The following is a 25,686-nucleotide window of genomic DNA, read 5'->3' as shown; positions in this document are numbered from 1 at the left end:
GCCGCTTCATTTTTCAGGAAAATAATACACATTCGAATTACTATCTGTCATCAACGCTGGCATGTCTTCATTTGACGGCTTTTCTGTGCATTTAGCTGCAGATTTGGGAGTGGACGTAAATCTTTGTGAGAAGGAGCTGACGGAGGAGAGCTCCAGTGAGTATCTGATGCCATGCCGACGCGGCCCTGGTTCATGTCTCCAAACCCTGGTTGACTTCCTGTTAGAGACTCACAATGCCCTGGTGATGGAGGCCAGAAGAGTGAGCCACCAGGAGGACAGGTCAGTTCTCCACAAACCTGCAGTTGGGTTTTCAGCAGCCTGAGTTCATTTCAGGGTTGGAGATACTACTATCAATCTTCTTGTTTTGCTCTGTTTAACATAAAGGAAAATAAACTTTCTTTAGTAATGTATGTCTTGTCATACATGGAAACACTTCCTACAACATGGATTTTTGTTTTACATTTAATTCCACAAAATATTCTAATATATTCATGCTCAATCTCAGTATAAACCCTACTGTTTTGTGAGAGTTAGGGAGAATGTTGGGAAGACATTTAAAGCTGGGTTAGTTTATAAAACAATATCCCAAGCTCTGAACATCTCACAGAGCTCTGTTCAGTTCGTCATCTGAAAATAGAAAGACTGCATAACTACCATTGCACAGACATCTATTTAAACTGACAAGCTGGGCAAGGATAGCATTAATCAGAGAAGCAGTCAAGAAATCCATGGTAACTTCGAAGGAGCTGCAGAGATCCACAGCTCAGGTGGGGGAATCCAGAGTTCATACAACTATTGTGCATTCTACATATCTGGCCTTTATGGAAGACTAGCATGAAGAGAGCCACTGTTGAAAGAAATCAATAAAAAATTATGTTTGCAGTCATGTTCTGCCACTGCAAACATATAGAAGAAGGCTCTACGGCCAGAAGAGACAAAAATAAAACATTTTTGGCCCACATGCAAAGTGCACACTGTTCTCACAGTAAAACAAGGGGGTGGCAGCATCATGCTGTGAGGATGCTTTTCTTCCGTAGGGACAGAGAAGCTGGTCAAAGTTGTTTGGAAGAGGGATAGAGCTAAATGGAGGACAATCCTGGAAAAAATTGTTAAAGGCTCCAAAAGACTTGGGCCAGATGTTTACCTTTTAGCAGGATGACTGCCATAAATGTACAGTCAGAGCCACAATGGGAGGATTTAGAACAAAGCAAATCCATGTTAGAATGGCCCAGTCAAAGTCCTTAGAGGATTAGAGGATCTTCTACATGATGGGCTAACTCTAGGATGTGGGGCTAGGCCATCTGATATTTTATAAATTCATGAGCTGAAGATTTTAGATTCATCTTTACCCTCTGAAGCACTCTTTTTATGCCTGTCCTGTTATCTTCTCAGTGACTACAGCGTTCCATTAGAGAGGATATCAGAGACCCAGCTGACTCTGTGCCACCCTGAGCGAGAGCTGCTGCCGCTCGTTTTAGCAAGCTGCAACTACACTCTGCAGAAAGGTGGGCAGACGGACAGGAGCTACGACCTGCTGGTCCTCCAAACCCAACTGGCTCGCCGTTTTCTGGCTGGAAAACCACTCATCCTGGCGGTAAATATACATCCTGTGTGCAGGTCACAAAAGAGTGAACTTTCTGCTAATATGTATATTTTCTTTAAATCAGGACACTGCAAGGTACAGAAACAGACGTTTGCAGGATTTTTCTGTGGTTCTAACTGAAGTGAGAAGAAAGATTTGTCAGGTAAAAGTTTTTCACTGGCATGTGGGACAAATTTTATTTGTGTGTTGGTCTTTTTACCTGGAACTGAGTAATGCCAGCTGCAGAATGTTACGTTCCCTTGATAGGTTTTTGTGAGTCTAGACTGTTGGAGGTCACATTTCCTCCTTCTGCTACTCTCCTCCTGCTTAGACATACTCTGTGTTTATGTTGCAGGAAGCCCTGAAGGGCTCAGTGAGCAGCGCCACAACAACTGTCCTGCGTTCTTACACTGATGTTTGCGATGCTGTGTTCGTGGTTGAGATTGGCCTTCGCTTCCTTGGAAAGGCGGGTGGAGATCCTGAGGGTCAGCTTTTGTCTTATCTTACAGATTCCCTGAAGATGGGCCCGCAGATCTCCAACAACGTAGCAAAGGTATAAACCTTTTACAGGTATTTCTGTTACAACCTGGAAATATGCTCAGAATGTGTTCAGATTTATTCCTATTAAAGTTCTCCTATTCATACCCCTGAAAAAGTTCGTTTTAAAACCAAGAAGTTCTTTTCTAATTGGAAACGAGGTTAGCATCTCTCAAAAGATAATAAAACAATGTTAAAGGAGGATCAACTTGAATAAAAGTATATATTTTTTTATTTAGATAAAAACGGGATGTCAAAAATTATTTATACCCTTTGAAATAATCAATATACTTCATTATAAGCCTTTTGGTGACTGCTGACCAGCTTTTTGCATGTTTGGTGGTGTTTTGATGATGAGCCTCAAGCCTCCATCACCCTTGTGTTTAGCTCCCTCCACAGATTCTTTAAGGAGTTTCTCCCAACTGTAAATAATACTTCTAGTCAGAAGAAACGTAAGAAAATATAAAAGATTACTTTGAGGCTAATTCTTTCAGGGGTATGAAAAATTGTGGACTTGACTGTAGCTTCAGAGGGACATTTTTTAGCTTCTCACTGCCTTGTTGTCAGCTTACAGTCTTACCATTCTGTTGTTCTTCAGATATCCGACTAAAATAAACATTTAGGTTAATTTTAGAGCATTGAGGAGATCTTTTTCCTTTAGGGTCTTGGGGAAAGCAAGCTGAAACACAGCATCTTCACCTGGCAGCTTCTGAATTCTTGGAAATCAGAGCTCATGCTCAACAGGAAGCAAGTAAGAAAACAAATCGGAATGTTTCAGTTATACAGCTGATGCGGTCATGTAAGGTTGTTTTTTTATTGTTAGTGAATTTATACAGAACATTTATAGCTTTTAAGATAAAAGTTGAAGTTAAAAGGTTAATTTCCTTTAACATATTTTAAAGATTTAAAGGTCAAACCCAAAACCTTAAACAGATTTAAGGACAGTTGGCAAGAAAACGTGTACGTTTGTCTGTAGGTCAGAGCCTCTTAAACAGACTTTTTTATCACTTTATAAAGTGATAAAAACGAAAGAAACTAGTGAAGTTTACTTTCTTTCTTTTATTATAATTTTTTTATTTAATTTGTTGTATTATTATTATTATTGTTTATATTTAAATCAAACATTTATAAATAAATAGTAAAATATTTTATTATAAAATATTGTTTGTAAATAATAGATAATTTTTTGTTAAATGTGTGATGGCTGAAGTATATAAATATTCATATCTCTCTCTCTTATATATATAGATGAAACAAAGAAATAGAGAGAAAAGTAGGGGATTATAAAGCTGTGTAATTTGTTTTATGTAAAAATTAATATTTCACAAGAATGATTTAAGAAAACTTATTTGGAAACATCTAAACTGTTTAGAGTCTAAAGATTGTACTTGTGAATCCAGACTCTGATCCAAACACCGAAGTATTGTTTTGGGGTGTAATGACTTCTCTGAATGTTGGTTTTAGGACCCGTTTCAAAAACTACGTTCCGAGTTTCAGCAGAAGCTGTCAGAGGAGGAGAGGAGAGGCCTGAAAGCGTTCCTCACTGTCACAGATGTTGAAGCTTTCGCTTTGGAGCTGCATGAAATCCTGCTGCTAAAGACAAGCAATGCTGTGTCTGATGAGGGTTACCAGCCACACTGGGAGTAAGATAAAGCGTTTAACATTCATTCTTCTTTTATGACATGTAATTTACCATGTGTGTGTTTGGTTTTAGGAGGAGTTTACCAATAATCGTATAACCATCCCAAAAATGTAGAGTTATTATTCTGTTTTACCAGATTGGAGGGGATTTTGTTTCAGGAAGTGTGCCAATTAGCAGTTAAAGATGACCACCCCGATCTAAAGGAATCTGGTGATTCCTGACAGCTTTAATCAGAGCAAAGTGTGGCACTCTTAGCTGACACTCTCCCAGCCCCTCAGGGATTTGGAGCCTTTTGACCCTCCAGGCAGCCATATATCAGGAGAAAGACGTTTCAGTTGTACCCCTCTACCACAGGTCACTCTTGTTAAAGCAGCAGCTGGACAGGGGCTCAAAGAGAAGGGATGGGGAGAGAACAATAGATCCAGAGCTGACAGTTGTTTTTTCCATGTTCCCCCTCCCTGCTCTTTGCAGCATCAGGTCAACCTTAGAGAACCATTTGGAGCAGAAAGATCTTCCACCGCTGCTGGGACTCGAGGATTTACCAGAGAACATCACGCTGGGGAAAGGCGCTGATGTGTGGAGGGCTGCTGTAGAGTTTAAAAGAAGATAGAAAACCTGGAATAAAACTTTAATGTGTAAATTTGTTTTAAATAACAACCTGATTATGCACTTTCTGATGTGTAAATATTGTGATTTATCTCATTATTGTTTATCTGTTTATTAAATCATATAAGATCAGTTAATAAAATAATAAATAAATGTTTGTCTCCTCTGTGAACGCTGTCAGTTTGGGAAAGTTGATGATTTAAAAGTCAACCAAACATCTAGGAAGACACGCCTCTAATAATCAGTAGGTTGACGCTTCTCCTAGACCAATCAGATGAAAGATTACGGCAACGATGTTTCCGTGTCAACCAATGGCTGACGTCGGGGGGCGGGGATTGCCCGTGTTGTTACCACAGAGATGATCATACGCGTTATTTGCTCCAGCGTCCACCGAGGACTTTCACTAGTTATCACAGGATTGTTTTGGAAATAACGTCGCGGCTCTGGGATCAAACTGCAGGTTATCAGCCATGATGCCATCCCGTCCGTGAAGAGAGACCTTCCTTCAGAGAAGAAACCGGTTTGTGTTTGGCTTTTTGAGACCGTTAAAGAACAGTTAGCTTGAAACGCTCCCACCAGACTTCATTTAAAAAACACCGTATTTAGTGTTCTGCTAATGAGACACATTTGGTTGTTTTTATCATTTTAACTGAATCTGGAATTATGAAATGACCAATTTAACTAATAACTGAAATATTAACGTAACCGTATGGAGCATTTACCTTTTTGTAATATAATTTAAATGTGTGTTGTAGTGTGTTAACTTACAGGTGTTGAAATGTGCTGTATTCAAAAGCAAATTGGGCAGCTGCTAAGGGCCCCCTCACCGGCAGGGCCACCTAGGAACATTTATTACAAAAGTCAGATTTACTGTTGCATTTTCTTACCAGTATTACTCATACATAATGAGCTTTCTGTTATTAGGTATGTTAGCAGCATTTAAAAAATAGTTTTATGTATTTCATATAAAGCTTCTGAAACCTGTGAAAACTTACAATCTAAAATGAAAGAAAGTGCTTCATTTCAGATTTCCTTTTAGATGTTGCCAGGAAACATTCAACAAACAATGTCTGAAATATGATCTGCCTTTTTTTAGTGGTTGGATTAAATGTCAGTTATTTACCTTGTCATTGTCCCTTTATTCAGCCTACAAGTCATGTGTTACTGTAGAATATATTTTCACTGAAAAACAGCAAAAGAAAATATTCAGCCTTGAAACTAAAAGGCTTTTAGCTTACATTATTTTTTCTATAATTACATTCTAAAATTAAAATAAATCATTTTCAAATTTTTCGATGACAAATGTAATATACATAAATCTAAACATTACTTTATTGCTATAAAACAAAATCTCAGACACTCATTTTCAGATGTTTTGGACCAAAACCTCAATAATATATATTTTTTCTTTAATAAATAGCTAAATGATATTCTGTTTTTTACCAACAGGATTTATTGGAACTTCATCCCGCAATAGCGAGGAAAAAGCTGGTTTTGAGGCGACCAGTAGCATATCCACCAATGAAGTGAAACAATTGCATATTGCTTTTAGTGCTATTATCCTATAGATAATGTGAAGTGACTGGTGTGATTCAAATAACACATTGTGTACTAATGGTTTTATATTGTGTGCTGATTTTAATCGTTAAGTTTTTTTCTTTTTATTAACATAGTATAAATGTTTAAATATTAAAGGGGTTATTGGTTGAGCTGTGTGGAGAGATTGGCCAAAATTAAATGTCATTTTGGACCGCTTAAAACCTGGGGTCGGCTCTGGCCTTATTACATTAAAAGCATCTTTAGGGTCACTTTTTACTGCAGTTTGCACAAATCTGCCACAAAGAGTTTAAATTAAGCTGCAGATTATTCAACACCCTTAACTATCTGTCACTGACTGGGTCAAAGTTTGTACCCAAAAGTAGCTTTTTAGCCACCTAAGCCAAAGTGTTTTGGTCTTGGAGTGGTTGTCCACCATAAATACCTTAAGTTATTTAGGTCAGAAATCTGATTGTTGAGCTTTAGTTTAGAGTAAACTATTTGAAAACATAATTCGCTTCATTCCATGTTCTTCCAGGGGCTGGGAATTTAGTGAGTGGTTGTTGTTTGGGCCCGGCAGGTTACTGTTTCTTCTGTAGCCGTGGTCCAGCTCACTGAGTCCTCATGTTAACAACATGTTAAATTGACTTCATCAAACAAACTGTTAAAATGTAACTTCAAATATTACTTCAATGCAAGACAGTGTCCCGTCATCTGCCCAAAGTTGTTAGGAGTATCAGAGATGGACTAGAGCACAGAGAACTGGTGGACAGCTTGTGGCATGGTGTAGCAACAATCATCTCATCTTCAATGTCAACAAGACAACTGGTGTGATTGTTGATAAGTTTTAGGGGAATCAAGAAACACCGTTTCCATCATGGGAAAAGAGGCAGATGCGTTCACCTGGACAACATACTGGCTCCGACTCAACAGTGAAGCTGTAGACAAGAAGAGACCAAGCAGACTGTACTGAAGCTCAGGTCCTTCTGTGTTGCAGTAAATGGCAGCCCTTCTCCTATAAATCTGTTATAGAGAGTTTATTCTCTTGTGCCATTACCAGTCTCAACATTATTTGTGATACTATTGCTGATAATTGCAATGATCATATTGATTACAATAAACCTACATTTTTAGGATGTCCCTGCGGCTCTCTGTAAGCTTTAGGATCTCAGCCACTAAACATGCATCAGATGTTAGCGCGTTAAGAGCAGTAAGACTCTATCCAGTTGACCAACTACATTATTATTATGCAAACCATGAATGCATGAGTTCAAATATGTTATCCTGCTAAATATTTTTTACTTTTTTCTTAAGTCAGAATTGGACATTTTAAACTCACCTCAGTCTAAGAAGGAAAACGTCAAACCTCTCAAAGCCACCAAGATAATCCATCAGCTCTTGTCTCCAGAAATGCTTGGAATAAATGTTCATCTCTTTTCTGAACCGGGTTGGGTTCTTCAGCTCCACATCTGCCAATGTCGTTGACTGCGTGTCGGAACAAACTGCTAATGTCCTGGAGGATCTACACCTTGGATCACACTAGCATTGAGCTATTGTTGCAAAGAGGGCACGGTTGAAAAGGTTTACTAACTGACGGCTGAAATATTTTAGAGAGGCAAAGAAGAACCATTTATCACAATCAGATCTCCACATTTTGATCAATCCTGGCTCTGACCTGGTTAGGCAAGGCTTCCTGCTGGGTTCTCTGGTTCTGGCTCTGCAAACACAGAACAGTTTCTCAGCAATCTGCTAGGAGAACAGTTATCATGAGGGACCGATCAGCCAATCGTAAGTGAATGTTGGTGTAACAGTTAAACAACAAATAAGGGATGGGGGAGAGTATTGACGTAGTCACAACGATGGTGGCTTGTACATAACCACAGAGGTGTAACTGTTTGGAAGCTCGGGATAAGATTCACTATTTCCTAGAATCCATCTGGTCATATGACCCGGAACCGGAGAGCAAAAGTCTCTAGAGAGTCAAACAGTGACAGGTGTGTCACTACAACCTCCTCCATCAGTATACCCTTAGAACCTAAAGGCTCAGATTAGACAATACCTAGTACACCTGATTAATAAGGAAATTATTTCACCAGCAGTCAATACTGCTCACAAATTTTATGGATGCAGAGGAATTCCTCGATCTCAACAGATGTATTGGCTAGAGAATCATAATGAAGTTCCTTAAATGTCTCCATGAGGTCGTCTGGTCTGTCCACCATGTTGAAAATAAAGTGGTTTGTAACTGAGGCAGAAAACCTTTCTGAAATAGTAACACTTTAAAACTCATGCAAAGCTTTTAAAATGTATTTTGTCAAGGTGGCATCTAAACCGCTTTCTTGACAACCCCAACTAATATGAACTGTTTATTAGCAATGATAGCTTCTGACTTTAGTTGTCTAAACTAGCTAAAGCTGGACAGAACTCCTTCTTGCTCGTACAAAAAAACATTCTCACCCATGACTCTTATGATTTGTTTCTTTCTAGAATTTATTTTCCAGGTTTTAGCACGATGCATACCACACGCAGCCCCTCGTCTATCCCGACAGGTTCCCCTGGAGATGCCCCGGAACTCAGCCTGCTCGGCTCCCGGCTCTCCGTATCCAAACGACCCAGCAGTGCATCTCCAGGGAAGCATTTCTCTCGGTCTGTGTCGGTATTTGTGGCTGCTGACGGCAGAGGGAAACGCAACGCGCTGGTGGGTTTCTGTTTAAAACTGCTTGTTTGAAATGGACTCTTCCTTGCCATTCCCAACAAAGCTTTTCAATCCGCAGAGCTACACCAACACCGGGAGCTGCCGTTCCATCAAGAACCTGAGGCGGTCCAACAGCACCACTCAGGTCAACCAGCAGGCTAACCTTAGTTTAAGGTGAAGACGCATGCTGATTCAGAAGTGTCTATTTTCTAATGATTATCTCATCTCATCTCTGTAAGTCAGACCAGTTTTGCCCGGTTCTTATCACTGACATTGCCTCAGTGAACTGTGATCAGAACAGGATGTGCTGGTTCGTGTCTGCAGAGCCTCAGGCTGAGCCAGCTCCATGTTCACATCAGCTTCTAAAACAACCTTTCAAGAAACACACAGACCTCAAAATCTGAAGGATTTGGGTGTTTCAGATAACACAAACAGTCTGGAAGCTGTGATAGTGTGGCGCTGCGCTCTGTCGTTGAGCTCTTTAAACCGAAGCCTCTCTTAAGTGTGCGACAGCTGGCGGCCCTGAAGCTTCATCATTTCAGACAATAGGAGTTGTGGTGCTCCATCTCCTAAGTTATCGTGTAGGGAGAAGCTGGGAGATTGTTTCTGGGGTCTTGGGGGTATCCGGGCCTTCTTTGTTCTGTATTAGAGGGGGATGGCCAGAACGTGGGTCAGGTTACCCCCTCCACCAGAAGCTAGTAAAAAGAGAGGAGTGTGTGTGCATGTTCACATTCAATTGTCCAGCAGCTGCTGCCAGCCTCCTCCTCCTCTCTGCTTCAGCTGGCCTGGGGTGGGGGGGGGGGGCAATGAAAATACCCCCAGCACCCTCTTAGAGTCCATGAAATCTCAGTGGGTCACTCAACACCCCCTCCCTCCTGCATTTATCCCTCGTGGAGCACAAACTGGAGGAATGTGCTGCCTGAATAGTGTAGTCAGATAGCTTTTCACTAGGCCAGCTGGCTGCACCCCCACCTCCTTCTGAAGACCTACGGATTCAGTTATACTCTTTCACAGACAGACACAACCAGACAGGAGGTCGCCCTGCATCTGTTCATCATGGTCCGAGAGGCTCAAGGTCCTCAGGATCAACATATGGACACATTTACATGGAATCCATCACAGAGTTTCCCTCGAACAGACAGTCAGCTGCAGCACACTAAATTCCAGAAGAACAGAACGGGATCAGGCCCTTTTATCCAGCTGCCATGACAACAGTTAAACACAAAAAGCTGCTTCCCTGCATTGCTATGATCCAAACTGTTAGAAAATTTACCAGAGGACCTGCTGATGCTCACATTTAATGACAAATATGAAACTTATGTTGGCCTAACGCTGCCATGTTGGCTTCTTTAAGGAGTCACTTGTTCTACTTATGGAATAAACATGTTTGCTTCGTGTGTTTTTCAGTCAGGAGCATAGTGAGGACTACCTGACTCTGTTCGATGGCAGCTCTGATGGACGAAAGAAACTGGCGAGCCTCAGGAAGACCTCCCCAGAGAGAACCACATGGAACATCCTGGTGTGTACGATCAAACACACCCTGACATTTCTTACATCACCCAATCAGTTCCACCACCAGAAACTGCTGTATAACCAGTTTCTGATGTCAGAATAAAAATGTTGCCAAATGTTTACCGGTGGTGTAAAACAAACAAAGGTTCTGCTCTTTTAAAGGATGATCAGCCCAGGACCTTTCCGCCATATTCGACCTCCCGTAGCACCGGCAACATGGACCCTCCCACCAGCCTGAAGAAAAAAGAGCCTGGCATCCCTCTGGCTGCCACCTTCACTGCCAACAACAGGTGGGTAGCAAAAAAAAACAAAACACACACACACATATTGCAGCCTAGCTTTCTACCTGCTGTGCTTGGCTCTGGATCTGGGGATCTTCTCATGTTTCATAACTGCTGATCATGGCACCTGATAGCGCCGTTTTCAGTGATGTACTCCCACACCATCATTGTTTTTCCTCTTTAAAATTAAAAAACCGTGCAGGCTAAGTTCACAGCCTGTGGAGAGGGTATGTCTAAACCTCTACTAACGCTTGTAATACAGTCCTGGCAAATGTATCGCACCCCTGTTAATGGTTAGTAAAAAGCCCTAAAATAAATAAATGTTGTTGCATCATAATCTGTCACTGATAGCGACCTTTTTTTCAGCGGGGCAAACCCGCATATTAGGAAATAATTGTTTTAAGAACTAAAAAAGCGCAGAAATTGGTACTGTTTCTGTTAATACTAGGACAGAACATCTCCTCTAATATTTGACCAATGTTCTTAGATACTCTCCTGCTCTCTTCTCCTCAGCTCACCCACCAGGTTCTCTGCTAGATTCATGTCTGGAGACTGATATATCCATGGAAGAAGCTTTATTTTATGTCTGGTGAATAAATTCTTTGGGTCATTATCTTGGTTGGTTAGTCATTGGGCCTTTTTCTTCCTTGGGATGTGTTTTGAACTTAAATTAATTGTGAATTAGTTCTATATTAATAAACCGAGCCGTTGATGTTTAACCAGTTTGCATCTTGGTAGTTGTTAATGGTTGTTATGGAGACTCTGGGAGTTTTTTTTATAGGTTTTCTGATCCTCCTTTACCATCCTGCTTTCTGCTTATTGTGGAAAAACCTTTGTCTTTGTTAAGCCCTGTGGCTAACATGAACAAATCATTTTAATGCTGTGGTGAAACAGAAAGTCTATGATTACTGATTTCAAGTTTCTAGACACTGATCAACATAAAAGGAAAACCATAAAAAAAAAATTCCGTTTTATACATTTTAAAATAAATCTCAGGGAAACCAACAACTATTATCAGGGATTTTGTTTAAATTAATTATTTCTTAGGTTTTAAGTTGAGATTGTGAGATTATGCTGCTGCAATGAAAGATGAATTTAGTTTTAAGGTTCTTTTTTCCACATCTTTACCAGTAATGCCAAAACACATAGCTGGCAGTGTACCTTGGCAAGGTTAGGTAAGGAAGTAGAGATATATTAAATTATTATTTCCTGCTTTAAAGCTAATATTTGTTTTTTGCAGGAGCAACAAGGGAGCTGTGGGAAACTCTGTCACCACTATTTTGCACAATAACAACCCTGAGAAGCCGCTTACACCAAAGAGCTCAAACCAGAAGCCATCTTTCAAGTAGGTTTCAGTCCTGCTCTGTCAGGGAATCAGCAAATTCTTCAGTTAAAACTAAAAGGATGCTGCCTTCAGATTTTTCTGACTTACAGATCATTCTTTATTTCCAGCAACATCCTAAAGGCCACAGCAAACGATGAGGTCCTGCTGGAGAACGGTTCTGTCACAAAGTCTCAGAAGAATTTCTGCTCCTCGTCTTCCATCTCCAACAACAGATCTCTGGTGTCGGCTCAACACTGCAGCCCAGTCCCACCGCGGAGGAGGGAAGTCACAGAGGAGGAGGCGGAAAGGTGGGAGCTGCTGAGCAGTGATCCTTCCGAGGAAACGTTTACTTTACTGTTGGTGTTCTCGCATGTGGCTCACAGCTCATGTGTTGTACCTGAAGGTTTATTCAGCAGGTGAACCAAGCTGCAGTCACCATCCAGCGCTGGTACAGGCGTCACATCAAGAGGAAACAAAGCCACCAGGTGGCCCTTGAACAAATTCTCACCAATAAAAGAAAGGTATTTATTAGTCCTTCTGTGGTTTTAGCAGTGTTGCTCTTCCTGTTGCATTGAAACAAGTTTCCATTTGCAGGAGTGCGAAGGGAGACAAGAGGAGGACGATCATCTGGAGCAGCGGCGAGGTGAAGAAAGGAAGCGGATTCGTGAGGAGAAAGCTCGTCTTGCCCGTCTCGCTGCCATCCAGGTACAAACCTTTACTGCACTAATTCACTTCAGCTGATTTCACGGAGACAGTTTGGGTAAATGAAGTCAAAACTGTAGTCAAGCTGACTCTCACACAGCGCCTTTAGTATTTTATGTGACAGGCCAACAAGAAGTAGCAGACGTTTTCAAGTACTTGAAATATTTTTACAAATGGCAAATTTGTGAAAGATATTTAGGTTTAGTACACTTTACTCTGAAACCCTAAAGTAAAACCCAGTTCAGCCAACTGCATCAAGAAGTAATCTGTGTGTAATTAAATCTCAGTATTAATCCAGGTGCTCTATGAAGGCTTCAGAGGTTGCTTAGAGAACATTAGGGAACAAACAGCATCATAAAGACCAAGTAACACAAAATGCTGTGCCATTTAGTCAAATGTTTATGTAGATCACAGACGTAAAATACGTAAAAGACTGCTTTATGATGACCATATGTGCTTTATTACAACTATTTCTTAATTATTGTATTTGATGTATTTATAAGTGTTTATAGTATCGAAATATAATATTACTATATTGTCCTCTGTCTCTTTCTGGTTGTGTGTTGCAGGAGCTGCAGCAGAAAAGAGCTCAGCAAACTGCAGAGGTGCCCCAAGCAGCAGAGTCAGAGCTGGAAAACCTATGGCAAACTGGTGGCGCGGGAAGGAAGAAGCAGCCCGAGATTTCCATCACCAGCAGAAGCCCGACCTCCCCGAACAACAACAGTTCCCCCATGTCGCCCACTGACACCAAAACTAAGAACACAGGTCTGTGGGTCTCTGCTGTTTGCAGTCAATACTGAACTTTTTAGTATGTTTGCATATAATTCATCCTGGCTAGCAGGATGTTCTCCTCCAAACATCTACATATATTCTGGTTGTATTAGACTGGTTGATTTGACATGTTGGACCATCACTGACTGGTTATGTGTTTCTACAGACTCTAATTTAAACATCACATCTGACTTAGGAGAGTTGGGCTTCAGAGCCATTTCTCCTGCTTTATCCAGTAAGAAAGGATCTCAGTGCTCCCAGGTGTGTGTGTTTTTTATCTTCTCTCCTCACAAACCATCCTAACCTCCAGCTCTTTCATTCTTCTGTGCTGAGTGGAAAACTCAGCCCAGGTTTTCCGCTCAGCACATAAAATATGGTCTGACTCGTCTCGCTCTGCCTCAGGCGAACACATCTGAGGCTGTTTAATTAACGATGACCTTAGACAATGTTTCTGAGTTGGGCTTTTAAAAGAAGTTTCCTGAGTAACGGTGGTTTTTTTTGTTTTGTTTGACTCTTCTTTGTCTCCTTCTGGTGGTCTCTTACAGGAGCTGCAGCAGAGACCAGCACAGTGGACGGCAGAGGAACACCATGTATCCGAAGTGGAGCTTGAAAACCAGAGACAAACTGGTGCAGAAGGACAGAAAAAACTTCTACGGATCCCTCCGACCAACAACAGTCTAGTCTCACTGAGCAACAACAACCCAAAGTCTCCCACAGACACCAAAACTAAGAACACAGGTGTGACCTGTCACGTACGACAGTGTCTTCGTGAAAGCATTTTTGGTTTCAGAATAAATGAACTGGGTTTGTTTCTTTCTCCAGACTTTAATTTAAATGTTGTAAATGATGGATTGGAGCTTGGGTTCAGAGCAGTTTCCCCAGGTTTTTCACATCACAGAGGATCCCAATGTTCCCAGGTAAGGGACAGGATATTTCCAGTTTAGTATTTCTGTGCAATTCTTGCGTCTGGTCACATTTTTGAGCTTGTCAAACGTCTGTGCGCTGCATGTGCTCCTGCAGAGGTCAGTTAGTGTGGAGGACCAGCGGCAGGTAGCTCAGTCTAAAACTACCCTGAATGAGCTGCTGGACACCCTGAAGCTGTTGGAGCAGGAGCCGGAGAAACTGTCAGAGCCAAGGTGCTATCGGAAGGAGAAGTATGCCTGGATAGACGAGGTCAGTGTTGCCTTTTTATTTTTTCTCAAACTATAAGAAACTGGTGGAATCCAGCTCACATCTGAACCTCACCAAAGGACGGGGACTCTCTGACCACGGATAACCTGGAGCGCCATGGCCAGCTCAATCACAATCCTGCACTGCCAGACAGGGGTGCTCTGCTCTCTGAGGCCAAGCTGCAGAGCATTATGAGCTTCCTAGACGAGATGGAGAAGTCAGAACAGGAAAGGCCACGATCGGTCACCTCTGGGTCACATAGAGAGGTGGGCAAATTTCTTTTTCACATTTTTTTATGGGACAGGCCATTTAACAACTAGAGATGCATTGATCAGACGTTTGTGGCTGTTTAGCAGTGTTTGATTTTAATATAGTTTTGACTTGCTGTTATCTGCAATTTCAATTTCTTTTTAAATCTATTGGATTGATACAGGAGCATAATTCCAAATGTTTCTACTCTTCCTGCTGTGAGCATAAATTAATTATCATACTATGAGCAGCAGCACCACATCTCTGTGTGATGGATGTCAATGTCAAACCAGATTTTATCATTTGGAGACAAGAACACATATTATTTTAAGTATTTTAAACAGTCTTTAAAGTCTCATAGTAGCAGGGAAACTGTGTCTTCCTAACAGATGAATATCCTTACCTCAACTGTTAGATTTGCTAAAGGCTCCATGTTCCAGGTTCCATGACAGAGAGAGTTTGAAAGCTCAAACTACTGCTAAGAATATTTCTCTCTTTCTCAGCTTGAATGAACCACTGGCATCTTCCTACATCACTATGACTCTTGACTTCAACACCTCCCTAATACTGAATAGAAACACATTGTCTTCTTCAGTCAGTAACAGCTTGTTGTTAGCTCAGTCTGGTAGCAATTCAATTCAGTTTCAATTCAGTTTTATTTGTATAGCGCCAATTCACAACACATGTTGTCTCAAGGCACTTCACAAAAGTCAGGTACATACATTCCTATTAATCGTAACCATTGAACAGTTCAGTCAGATTCAGTTATTTATTCAAATTGGATAAAATGTTTTTCTGTCTAAGGAAACCCAGCAGATTGTATCCAGTCAGAGACTTGCAGCATTCACTCCTCCTGGATGAGCATGTAGAGACAGTGGACAGTCATTGGCGTTGACTTTGCAGCAATCCCTCATACTGAGCATGCATGTAGCGACAGTGGAGAGGAAAAACTCCCTTTTAACAGGAAGAAACCTCCAGCAGAACCAGGCTCAGTGTGAGCAGCCATCTGCCACGACCGACTGGGGGTTTGAGAGAACAGAGCAGAGACACAAAGAGAACAAAGAAGCACTGATCCAGGAGTACTTTCTATGGGAAGGAAAAGTAAATGTTAATGGATGTAGCTCCTTTAGTTGTTTCACCTAGAAAGAAAGAACAGATAAACTTTGAGCCAGTTTTCAAGGTTAGAGTCTGAAAGAGAGCACATATAATTAGTTACAGTAAAAGCTCAGTCAATTACTATGTCTAGGAGAGAGAAAGGGTTAAACACTGAAAGACAGGGCCAAGTGGATCATCGGTAGAGGGTGAGCATTAAGTTGTTGCCCGCACAAGCTTGGACAATTCCCCTCTCCAGAAAGGTGTCACAGGCAGACACAGAGTCAGGCCAGGTGTAGCTTCTAGGAAGAGAAAAGAGAGAACAAAGTCAGTCAGTCATTTTCTACCGCTTATTCCATAGTGGGTCGCAGGGGAGCTGGTGCCTATCTCCAGCAGTCTATGGGCGAGAGGCAGGGTACACCCTGGACAGGTCGCCAGTCCATCACAGGGCAACACACAAACAACCAAGCACACACTCATTCATACACCTAAGGGCAATTTAGAGTTACCAATTAACCTAACAGGCATGTCTTTGGACTGTGGGAGGAAGCCGGAGTACCCGGTGAGAACCCACGCATGCACGGGTAGAACATGCAAACTCCATCTAGAATGACCCCATGCCGGGAATCGAACCCAGGACCTTCTTGTTGCAAGGCAACAGTACTACCAACTGCACCACCGTGCAAAGTTAAAATCTGAAATAACAGCAAATAATGCAAAATTGGAGAGTAGTGTGAGAATGTAGCAAAGAGGGTGAAAGTGGTCGTTATGTCCTCCAGCAGCCTAAGCCTATAGCAGCATAACTACACAGATAGTTTCAGTTCAGATTATTTAGTTAAACGGCGCTTATTTACAACAATGTCGTCTCAAGGAACCCCACAAAGGGTCCCACTGGTGGTCATTGTTATACTAAAAACCACAAGGATTGGGGATACCTCCCTCTGTCAGACTGATTATAACCATTGGAATAGAGAAGGGGTCGCACAGGTAGCAGAAATGGAGGGTGTGTTTGCACCTCAACCATAACTGAGCCGGTTTAGGCAGGTAGCAGTAAGGTGTGGTGCATTCACTGATCGAAAAAAGATCCGATCTTTTAATTTGTGCTGATTCCAGTCATCAGCAGGGTGTTTTTATTCAGTGCGTCTCTATTTTAAACTAAAACTGTGGAATGATACCTGTTGACGTTGAGCTGACTGGTTGTTGTCGATGTCAGGCCGTGTTGTCTGAGGAGGAGCTGCTTGGTGTTGATCATGTGTCGGCCACCGCGGCTGAAGTCAGCAGCTCCATGATGAGGATCAAACTGGAGCTTGAGGAGAAGAAACGCACCGTCAACATGCTGCAGGCTGCATTGGTGGGAAAGACGACAGTGGACACTATTTATTTATTTTTTTCTTGTTGGATGGCTTATTTACAGCCTCCGGTGGTTTATTTGTTTGTGTTTTTTCACCACTGTAGACTCAGCAGAGGGAACTGACAGTGAGACACGTGAAGGAGACAGAGAAGGAGCTGAGCAGGAACTTCCAGCTCCAGAAGGAACAGTATGAAGCCACCATCCAGAGACACCTGACCTTCATAGACCAGGTGAGCACCCAGCTTTAAAAAACACCTGACTTCTGTCCTATGTTTGCTGTTTGCCCTGAGTTTTTCTGTCTGTCCTTAGCTGATCAATGATAAAAAAGCTCTGAGTGAGCACTGTGAAGGCGTGGTGTCCGAGCTAAAGCAGGTGGACCAGAAGTACACCAAGAAGATCGCGCATATGCAACAGCAGCATGAAATGGTGAGTTAGACTCATGGCTTCACTATAAACTACTGTGTTTGTGTTTTGCCTTTTCCTCTGACCATAATTTGCTTTCTTCTGGTGCTGCTTCTGTTTAATTCTCTCTTCTCACCCTCCGTTTTTTTTCTTCTCTTCTTTCTTGTGGGGTTACCTGTTCTTTTTCACCTTGTAGGTGTGGCAAATTCTCGGCCCCTTGTGTGAGGTAACTGCATTTTCTTGTCTGAATCTGTGGCACTTTTGGCTCATGCCTTCTTTCTTTTTTTATTTCTCCCTTCATTGATATGTCTGACATAACGTCTCAGGGGCAGTATGTTTGCATGTGAGTCTTCATCACATTTATACCTCAGATCATTTTCTTTGTGCCACTGTTTGTTCCCAGCTCATGTCTGTCTCTTACAAACATGGCTTCTGCCTGCTCCTTTAAGGAATGTCTTCATTAGGTTCTGATTTTATTTCTCTGGTTAGTTACACTCTAACGACCCTTATCTGCAGGAGATTAAAAAGTTGAAGGACCTGATGAGCGCCACGGAGAAGATCCGCAGAGAGAAATGGATCGATGACAAAACCAAGAAGATCAAAGAGATCACAATCAAAGGTAGAGTCGGTAAAAAAAACCTGAGATAAAATATTTCATGGTAAAGTTGTTTAAAACAGATTGAGCCTAAAATCCAATTAATCATTGTTTTTTACATTTATTTAGCAAAATTGGCTAAATGTGCCTTGTTTGTATGCTTAAATCAAACTTCATGTTCAGTTTCAGTGTTGTAATAAAATGAGCAGCATTGCCTACTATGAGACATTATGGGAGTGTGTATAAATAGACGTAAAGCTCAATAGCACAGCGTCACAGATTGTTTCTGCAGAAAATAACTGCCTACAAGTTAAAACACAGTCACAATGCTGATTTGTGCCTTTCTGCCTCAGACTACAATTGGAAATGTTTTTAAATTATGCAGTGTTCATTATTGCAAAATGAACTGTCTGCAGAAGGTCAGTGAAAAATGACGTGTTCCCCACCTGGAGTACAACAAGAACACCTCTGAAGTTGTAATATTGACTTAAAAAGTTGAAGGTCTCTGAGCATCTTCCTCTTCAAGATCCAATAGGGCTGCTAAGAAATAAAGTCAAAAGTTAAAGTTTCAGGTAAAAACTACTTATTACCACTTCTGTTGGTTTGTATCTCAATAAAATAGTGGTAAGCATAGTGATGCATTTGTGAACATGCCTTTTTGGCATTTGAAAGCATGAATTGGATCAAATCCCGAATCAAATTTCATTTTATATTTCCTGTTAATCCTTTGTTCTTAATGGAAACATCTTGCAGCCAATAGAAAAAAAACCGGCCTTGCTATATTTACTCTAAAAAGTGTTTTATCAGCTGTGGAGTAAATGTCAGGAGTTTCTACTGGCTATTAATTTTTGGGATTAATAAAGTATTTTTGAATTGAATTGCATTGAATAAACCTCTCACTTCCTCTTCCTCTCCTGTCAGGGCTGGAGCCGGAGGTCCAGAAGCTGATCTCAAAGCACAAACAGGACCTGAAGAAGCTGCGAACGTTGCACGAAGCAGAGCTGCTGCAGGCCGACGAACGAGCAGCTCAGAGATACGTCCGGCAGTGTGAGGAGCTGCGACAGCAGCTAGAGACGGAGAAGGAGGAGCAGTGTCAGAGAGAGAGGGAGCTGGCTAAGCAGAGGTAAGTGTCTGATGATGTCATCACACCACAGGGTTCTTTTGTAAAACGTTTCAGGAAAATATCACTGAAAAATGGAAATGGCCATCCTTGGTTCTGAATGGTCCACACAGTTTTTCTTTCTTTCCCCTCTGGGATGATGGTTCGTTACTGAAGTGAAACCCTGCAGCTTGTTTAATGTCAGACTGACCTTTTTTTTTTGTATGTAACTGTCAGGTATGAGAAGCAGCTGCAGGAGGAGGAGCTGTCTCTGCAGCAGCAGAGGAGGCGTCTCTACAAGGAAGTAGCTGATGAGAAGGAGAGGCTGGCAGAGCTGGCTGCCAGGTGAGGCCTCGGGTCTCCTGAAGAGTTGTCCACAGCAGCCTAAAGGAGTTTGCTCTTTATTTGCAGATATTTTCTATTTGCTCTTAATTGTTTGTAGCTCCCTCATAAAGCAGCAGAGTCATGGAACCAAAGGAGAGGTGCCGTGAAATTCAGCAGGGTTAATGTACAGCTATGTGGTGAAATGTATGCTGAAAATGTCCTAATCTAAAGGCTCAAACACATCGCTGATGTGGAACTTTCAATTTGTTCTAATTTATGAGCAATACCACTTACTGGAGAAACTACCCTAGACTAAAGTCTAGTTGTTTTCTGCCTTGAATCTGCCAGCAGAGACCATCTTTGATAGACTGTCCTTGCTGCATTGCATCCTACAGCATGTAGCAGGCTAACCCTTTTATAAGGCAGCCATTACATGACTGTGTCTCAGAGGTGCAACAGTCGCAGGTTAACTTCAACCCACCTCTGACATTTCAGCCTCAACCCGGAGACAGATGGCAGGTGTCTGTTTTGTGTTAGTCTATTACACAGAGTCCTAATTGAACACATGAAAGGTTGTGACGCGACAAAATGTGCAAAAATTAAAGGGGGTGTGAATATTTTTGTGAGGCGCCATATTACATTCTTACCACAGTCTTAGGGCAGGGCTAACGTCACCACGGTACTTTATTTAGTCACTAATCCTTCAAGGTGGACCATATGGAGAAAAAGCTCCAATGCCAACCTGGTTTGGCTTGTCTCATGTTAATACTATTAAAAGCCTAAAAGACATTTAAAGTCACTAAGATCCTGTAACAATATAGAATATGTCGGAAATGTAGGTTTATATGTTCGCTACAGTAGTCTGTTCATGAAGAGACTCCTTCTCTGAGCTCTGTTTGTGTTTGGCTCCAGGCAGCGAGGCGAGCTGGAGGAGCTGCGGCGGCAGCTGGAGGAGAACAGCTCGCTGGCCGGTCGAGCTCTCAGGGAGGAGACGGACAAGAGCCGAGAGGAGCAAGAGAGGAGGCACCAGGTGAGGAAGGAATAAGACTGATTCTCATCAGCATCACAAGTTCTGAGGAGCATAGAAGCTTATGCGGGGTGTTTTGAGTTTCAGATGGAGATGAAGATGCTGCAGGAACGTTTGGATGTTGAGAAGCAGACGTGGGAAGAAAACTATAAAAAGAAGGAGGTGAATCTTAGCAATTGTTCAGTTCCAGCCCATTTTCTCTATGTTAAACAAAGCACTAAATATTCTGAGCAGAATAATGGTTTATTTGTAGATGTTCTATTAGGACTTACAGTAAATACAAGAATTATGAACAGCTTCCTTTCTACAAACTTTTCTACTATTGTAACACTCTGCAGGTTTGATTCTGTTTGACATCAGGCTGAGTCTGTTTCTTCTGTGCCTCTGCAGGAAGCCTGGATGCTGAGCCGTGAGCGCGAGCTGAAGGAAGAACTGCGGCGAGAACGAGACAAAGAGATCGAGCTCGCCATCTGGACCCTGGAGGAGGAGACGAGCAAGGACAAGGAGGCGTGTGAGCGAGCTGCAGACAACAGGTATGTGAATAAAGGCCTGTTGCAATCTTACAGCCTTTATTGTGTTAACAGTTGAAAAGAGCCGTTTACAGTTCAACTAAAAGCATTCAGAACATTTACTATGTAGGTGCAACATGTTTGTAACACAAAGGCACAATCTTACTGTCCTTTTGTCTTTGTGTTGATCAGGTGCAAAATCAATACAGTAAAACCTTCTTATATTAGAGTTTGAACATGGCAGGATAAACAGGCTTCATGTACAAAACAAATCTTCTTTCAGGGTGAAACGCCTGAGGGAGAAGTATGATGCAGAGCTGAGGGAGCTGGAGCACTCGGAGAGGGCAGCAGTGGAAAAAGTGCAAGAGCTGAGGAAGCAGCAGGTGGAGGCAGAGGGAGAGCTGATCCGACTGCAGGCCGTGCTCAGACAAAAAGAACAGGAGATCCAAGACATCACCCAGACCAAAGACAAGTTGGCTGAAGAGCGCCGCAGCCTGGCCGAAGTGATAAGGCAGGAGTTCGCAGACCGCCTGGTGATGACGGAGGAGGAGAACCGCAGACTGAAGGTGGAGGTGTCAGAGGTCCGAGCAAGGTCGCGGTTGGAGGTGGAGAGGATCACCCACGAGAAGGAGGAAGAGCTGGCTGAAGTCCACCAACGGTGAGACCTTGTTAGTAGTAGTAGTAGTAGTAGTAGTACAGAATACAAAGATCAAAACAGAAAAATCAAACAATATTCAAAACCCAACAGTAAGTTAAAGCAATAAAGTAACATGTAAAACATTTATATCACTTATAGATAACAAAGTAAAACATTATAATTAGTCAAATTAACACCCTTTAAAAGACCTAGATTTATTTTTTTTAAAACAGGACAAAACCACATATGGAGAAACTAATAAAAATGATTCATATTATTTTATCATTCATAAGTTAATATGAAATTCATATGAATTCATAAATGTGAAATATGTTTTGACAAATTTGATTTCAATTAACTGAGTATTAAGCTCCTCAGTAGTCATTCCAGTGAAGTCTTAAACTATTAAACAATCATGTCCCTCAGATCTATACAGATTATTTCTGTCAGTTTGAATGTGTTTGCTGTTTTCTGAATGCGCTGAATCCTGCTGCTTTGACTCAACTTCTGCAGTGGCATCGTTGTTGGACTTTTTTCACCACCAGATCTGCAGCTCTGATGAATCCATCTGCAGGGTGGTGAATGTGGGACTAAAGCCAAATGAATCACTGTGTTTTCATAATGATGGAGATTCATCCAGAATAGGAGTTTTCTGCTTTAAAGATATTTTTAAACCAACTTTAAAGAGGTTTTGCAATGAACATGCACTTTTTACATTTCCCATTTTGAGCAAATATGCTGAGCTTACCTGCAATGACCAGCAGAGGGCAGTACACTCTGTACTATGGAGGAATATACTGGAAATAAAACTAATGAAGAGAGTTTTGGAAAATAATTACCTGAAGGTGCTCCCGTTCCAACCTTACACCTCAGTGTTATTTGTAATTAATGTTAAAAAAATTAATTAAACGATTTTTTTTTTTTTAAGTTGGGATCTGTTAAACCTGTATCTACTTCCTGCTCTGACTTCTCAGCCATGATCCACAGATTTATTCTGGTTCTTTCAGTTTGAGAGTTTAACAGCACTGCAGCCACAGCTTCATGAAACAACAAAAAAACCTTAAATGTCACAGTTTAATTTATGACTACGTGTTACAGTGAAGACCAGTGTGAGAATTATCACTGGTCTTAGTGATGTCAGGTCCTGCCTGGTTAAACTAAATGTCTGTTTAAGATCAAATATCAGAGAGGAACTCAAGCCAGCCACAGCTTTAAATCTCATAAGATGATTTTATATAAGATTTGAATCCTTTAGGTCTGAAAAGTAGAAAGTATCTGTCCAAAACATACATTCATCAAAATTAAAACGCTTGTGAGTTTTCAGAGAAATGTGTCTGATTCTTAATCTTCCTCTGTATTTGGTTGGCAGGGTGAAGTCGGCCATCTTGAAGAAGGAAGAAACTGTGAATAATCTCCGGAAGCAGTATGAGGTGAGGCACAGACTGCTGGGTTCTCTTTGGACCTGATCTGGTTTTTAAATCCAACCCGAGTGACTGCCTGTCATGAGTTTTCTGTTTCCTGTCCTGCATGCATAAAAAAAACTCAGCTCACAGCACACAGATCAAACGAGTATCCAATTCACATTTTACTGTAAAAGCCAGCTTTTTAATCATCCTGTTTATGTTAAAGATGTGATTCTAAAGAAACTAAAGTAGTTTTTAACTACTTTCATGTTGATTACATGAAGGTGCAGTGCTTATGGTTTCTGCTTATCTGCTGATCCACAAAAAAAAACTCAAGATGCTCTAAATTCTGCAGTTTTTATTTAAAAAACAGGAAAAAAGCTGTTACTCTGATTCATTGATCAGGAAATGTGCGAGATGTTCTCACAACATTTCCTCCTCCTCAGACTGAATGTTTCACTGTTGGCTTCCAAACCTTCAAGATTCGGGTTGAGGCCTGTTAAAAGGCGACACCCAGGCCCGCCAAAACAGAACCATGGTTTTGACTTCCTCTGTGCTCCCTGTTGCTACAGGAATGAACAGGGTAGCAGGTTTTGTGGGAATGCTACTTTTTTCCATAATAGAGTGTGAGAAACCAGATCAGCAGGAAAGCTACAGATGAGAATCCTTGCTGCTTTCGTAAAAGCATGTCGTGTGAGCGTCCACTGTGGTATTTAGTCCATTTGATCATGCATGTTCTGAGTAGATAATGTTATTTTTTCTCTGCTCTGACAGGCTGCTCTGAAGAGGGCGGACCACCTGGAGGCTCTGTGGGAGCAGCAGAGGAAGCAGCTGTTGGACAAGTGACTGACAGGAATGCCTGCTCTATCTCCACCCCCTTGAGTTGGTGGGGGTATTTTCTACCTGCAAGACTGAACCTGTGGAACTGCAGATGGCTTTAAATGTGCCTACCTCATTTGTAAAAGGCAACTGTCCGGGGTTTCAGTGTAAAACCCCCCTTTACCCTGTCCTCCAGGCATAAAAGAGGGTGTTGCTTTGGTACTCCCCTCATTTATCTGCTACAGACTGGATGGCACTAGATTAAAGGAGGGACTCAGCAGGGGTCGCTCCCTATAGGGATTCATCATTACCACGCCAAGCATGAGCTCTCTGCCTGAAGCAGGTCAAGTTCTCGGTGCACCCTTTAATCACTGACTCGTGTTTTTATCGCCGTTTCCCCTGAAGGAGACTACTAATTACAGAGCTTTATCCTAGCAGCCCTGGATTCAGCTCTGTTCCTGCTACTAAAGTTGGGATCCAATGAAACATTCTGATGAAATTCACCAAGACTGGTTACAGACTGAAGTTAGGAAGGATGCAGGATGTCAAAAAAGAAAGCAATGGGACATTTGGGCAAAGAATGTTTGAGGTTGGATAATTGCAGAGTGGTTCTGAGGGTATTTGAATGTGAAAAAGTGGAAGAGAAGGACATGCTGGGAATGTAGGGAAGAGGGAATACCAGAAAAAATGTTTTCAGAGCTGGGACAGAGGAGGGTGGGTTGGCTGGGTCTGAGAGGGCACAGCACATGTGACTTAAGGCATGTTGATCTTGAGGCTTCACTATGACAAAATACAACCAGCTCAATAGGGGAACAGAGATCAGCTCCACACCTCGCAGCAGCTGGGAATCAGTTTTAATGTTTCCAGATTTCCTTCTCGCAGGAAGTGTGTGTGGATTCGATTTCAGTAGGAGCCATTCATATCCTACACCTATAACTTTTTATTTGTGTTGCAGTGCAAATCTCTAAACCTGGAAGTAAAGCCTATTATTTAGGTCCAAGAGAGTGAATGGCATGATGGGAAATTCCAAAAGGCTTCAAATCTGAATATTTATTCCTTATTTCACCTTTTCTTTATTGCTGCACTCATACACTAACATTGTGGTGTTACTCCACAGAACAATCCTGTTAAACACGTCAACTGTTCTTTTTTTGTTGCTTTTTTCAGAAAATTAATTAATTTTAAACAGTGCCATTTTGTAATCTAAAGTTTACTCTTCATATTTTATTTGTTAATCTAATGTGTGAAACACATTGCTGTTGTAGAATAGAGGTTGAGTTTGGCGGTTTGTAACGGTTTATGCAGATCAGAACAATGACCGTTTCTCCTGGTCGCTGGCAGAGCTTCGCTGCTTCAGGGTACTGGTTGGAAGCAGAGCCAGCAGACATTTATCACATGTTCCCCCTCACATCCCAGTGTGACGAGTTCACCACCACTCCTCCTGTTGTTCATATTATATAGTCCCAAATTATTCCCGATGGATTTATTTTCCGTGTCTGATATTTTCTACATCTGTAAACATGTGTCTGAACATAGAGCTCCTGAACGCAGCGCTTCCTGTTAAAATTTAGCCTGTTCTTGTTTTGTTTGTTTTCACGGGGGTTGATAAAAGTACTGTGACCTGAACGATGACTGGTTTGTCTGCAGAAAGAGAATAAAGTGCAAACAGTTTGTTACTCGCCTCTGTTCTCATTCCGAAAAAAATGATGTGCTTGTTTTTTTTTTTTCCCTCCCAGTCCATAAATCATGAGGAGACACAGATGTCTTGTTTGTTCCCGCTGGAATCCAAATTATGGTTGCCGCCCATAAATCTGAACAGGA

At 41.6% G+C, this 25,686-nt stretch overlaps 2 protein-coding genes across 2 annotated transcripts in view; both read left to right on the top strand.

The window, feature by feature from the left end:
- rnf213b (ring finger protein 213b) overlaps positions 1-4,520 on the top strand; it is a 44,045-nt gene extending 39,525 nt beyond the window's left edge. Inside the window, exons 58-64 of the mRNA XM_047377095.1 lie at positions 96-279; positions 1,393-1,594; positions 1,668-1,745; positions 1,938-2,135; positions 2,781-2,870; positions 3,584-3,762; positions 4,233-4,520. Of these exons, the coding sequence (XP_047233051.1) occupies positions 96-279; positions 1,393-1,594; positions 1,668-1,745; positions 1,938-2,135; positions 2,781-2,870; positions 3,584-3,762; positions 4,233-4,371 (1,070 nt within the window). The 3' untranslated portion in view covers positions 4,372-4,520. The remainder of the gene's footprint in view (positions 1-95; positions 280-1,392; positions 1,595-1,667; positions 1,746-1,937; positions 2,136-2,780; positions 2,871-3,583; positions 3,763-4,232) is intronic.
- A 165-nt stretch (positions 4,521-4,685) lies between these two features.
- On the top strand, positions 4,686-25,541 carry cep131 (centrosomal protein 131). Its single transcript, XM_047377098.1, has 28 exons — positions 4,686-4,887; positions 8,391-8,601; positions 8,678-8,772; positions 10,006-10,117; positions 10,273-10,400; positions 11,632-11,736; positions 11,844-12,023; positions 12,119-12,236; positions 12,310-12,420; positions 12,987-13,182; positions 13,355-13,449; positions 13,734-13,926; positions 14,011-14,105; positions 14,209-14,361; positions 14,439-14,624; positions 16,913-17,050; positions 17,155-17,280; positions 17,360-17,476; positions 17,649-17,678; positions 17,969-18,071; positions 18,969-19,170; positions 19,384-19,491; positions 20,383-20,500; positions 20,585-20,659; positions 20,888-21,030; positions 21,290-21,664; positions 23,013-23,073; positions 23,821-25,541. Exons 2-28 carry the CDS (start codon positions 8,416-8,418, stop codon positions 23,890-23,892), a joined length of 3,621 nt encoding a protein of 1,206 aa, XP_047233054.1. The 5' UTR covers positions 4,686-4,887; positions 8,391-8,415; the 3' UTR covers positions 23,893-25,541.
- The last annotated feature ends 145 nt before the right edge of the window (positions 25,542-25,686 follow it).

Source organism: Girardinichthys multiradiatus, chromosome 10, assembly GCF_021462225.1.
Source record: "Girardinichthys multiradiatus isolate DD_20200921_A chromosome 10, DD_fGirMul_XY1, whole genome shotgun sequence".
In the NCBI taxonomy this organism is placed as follows: Eukaryota; Metazoa; Chordata; class Actinopteri; order Cyprinodontiformes; family Goodeidae; genus Girardinichthys; species Girardinichthys multiradiatus.
The sequence above is the reverse complement of the archived record's forward strand: the minus strand, read 5'-3'. Positions and strand labels throughout refer to the sequence as shown.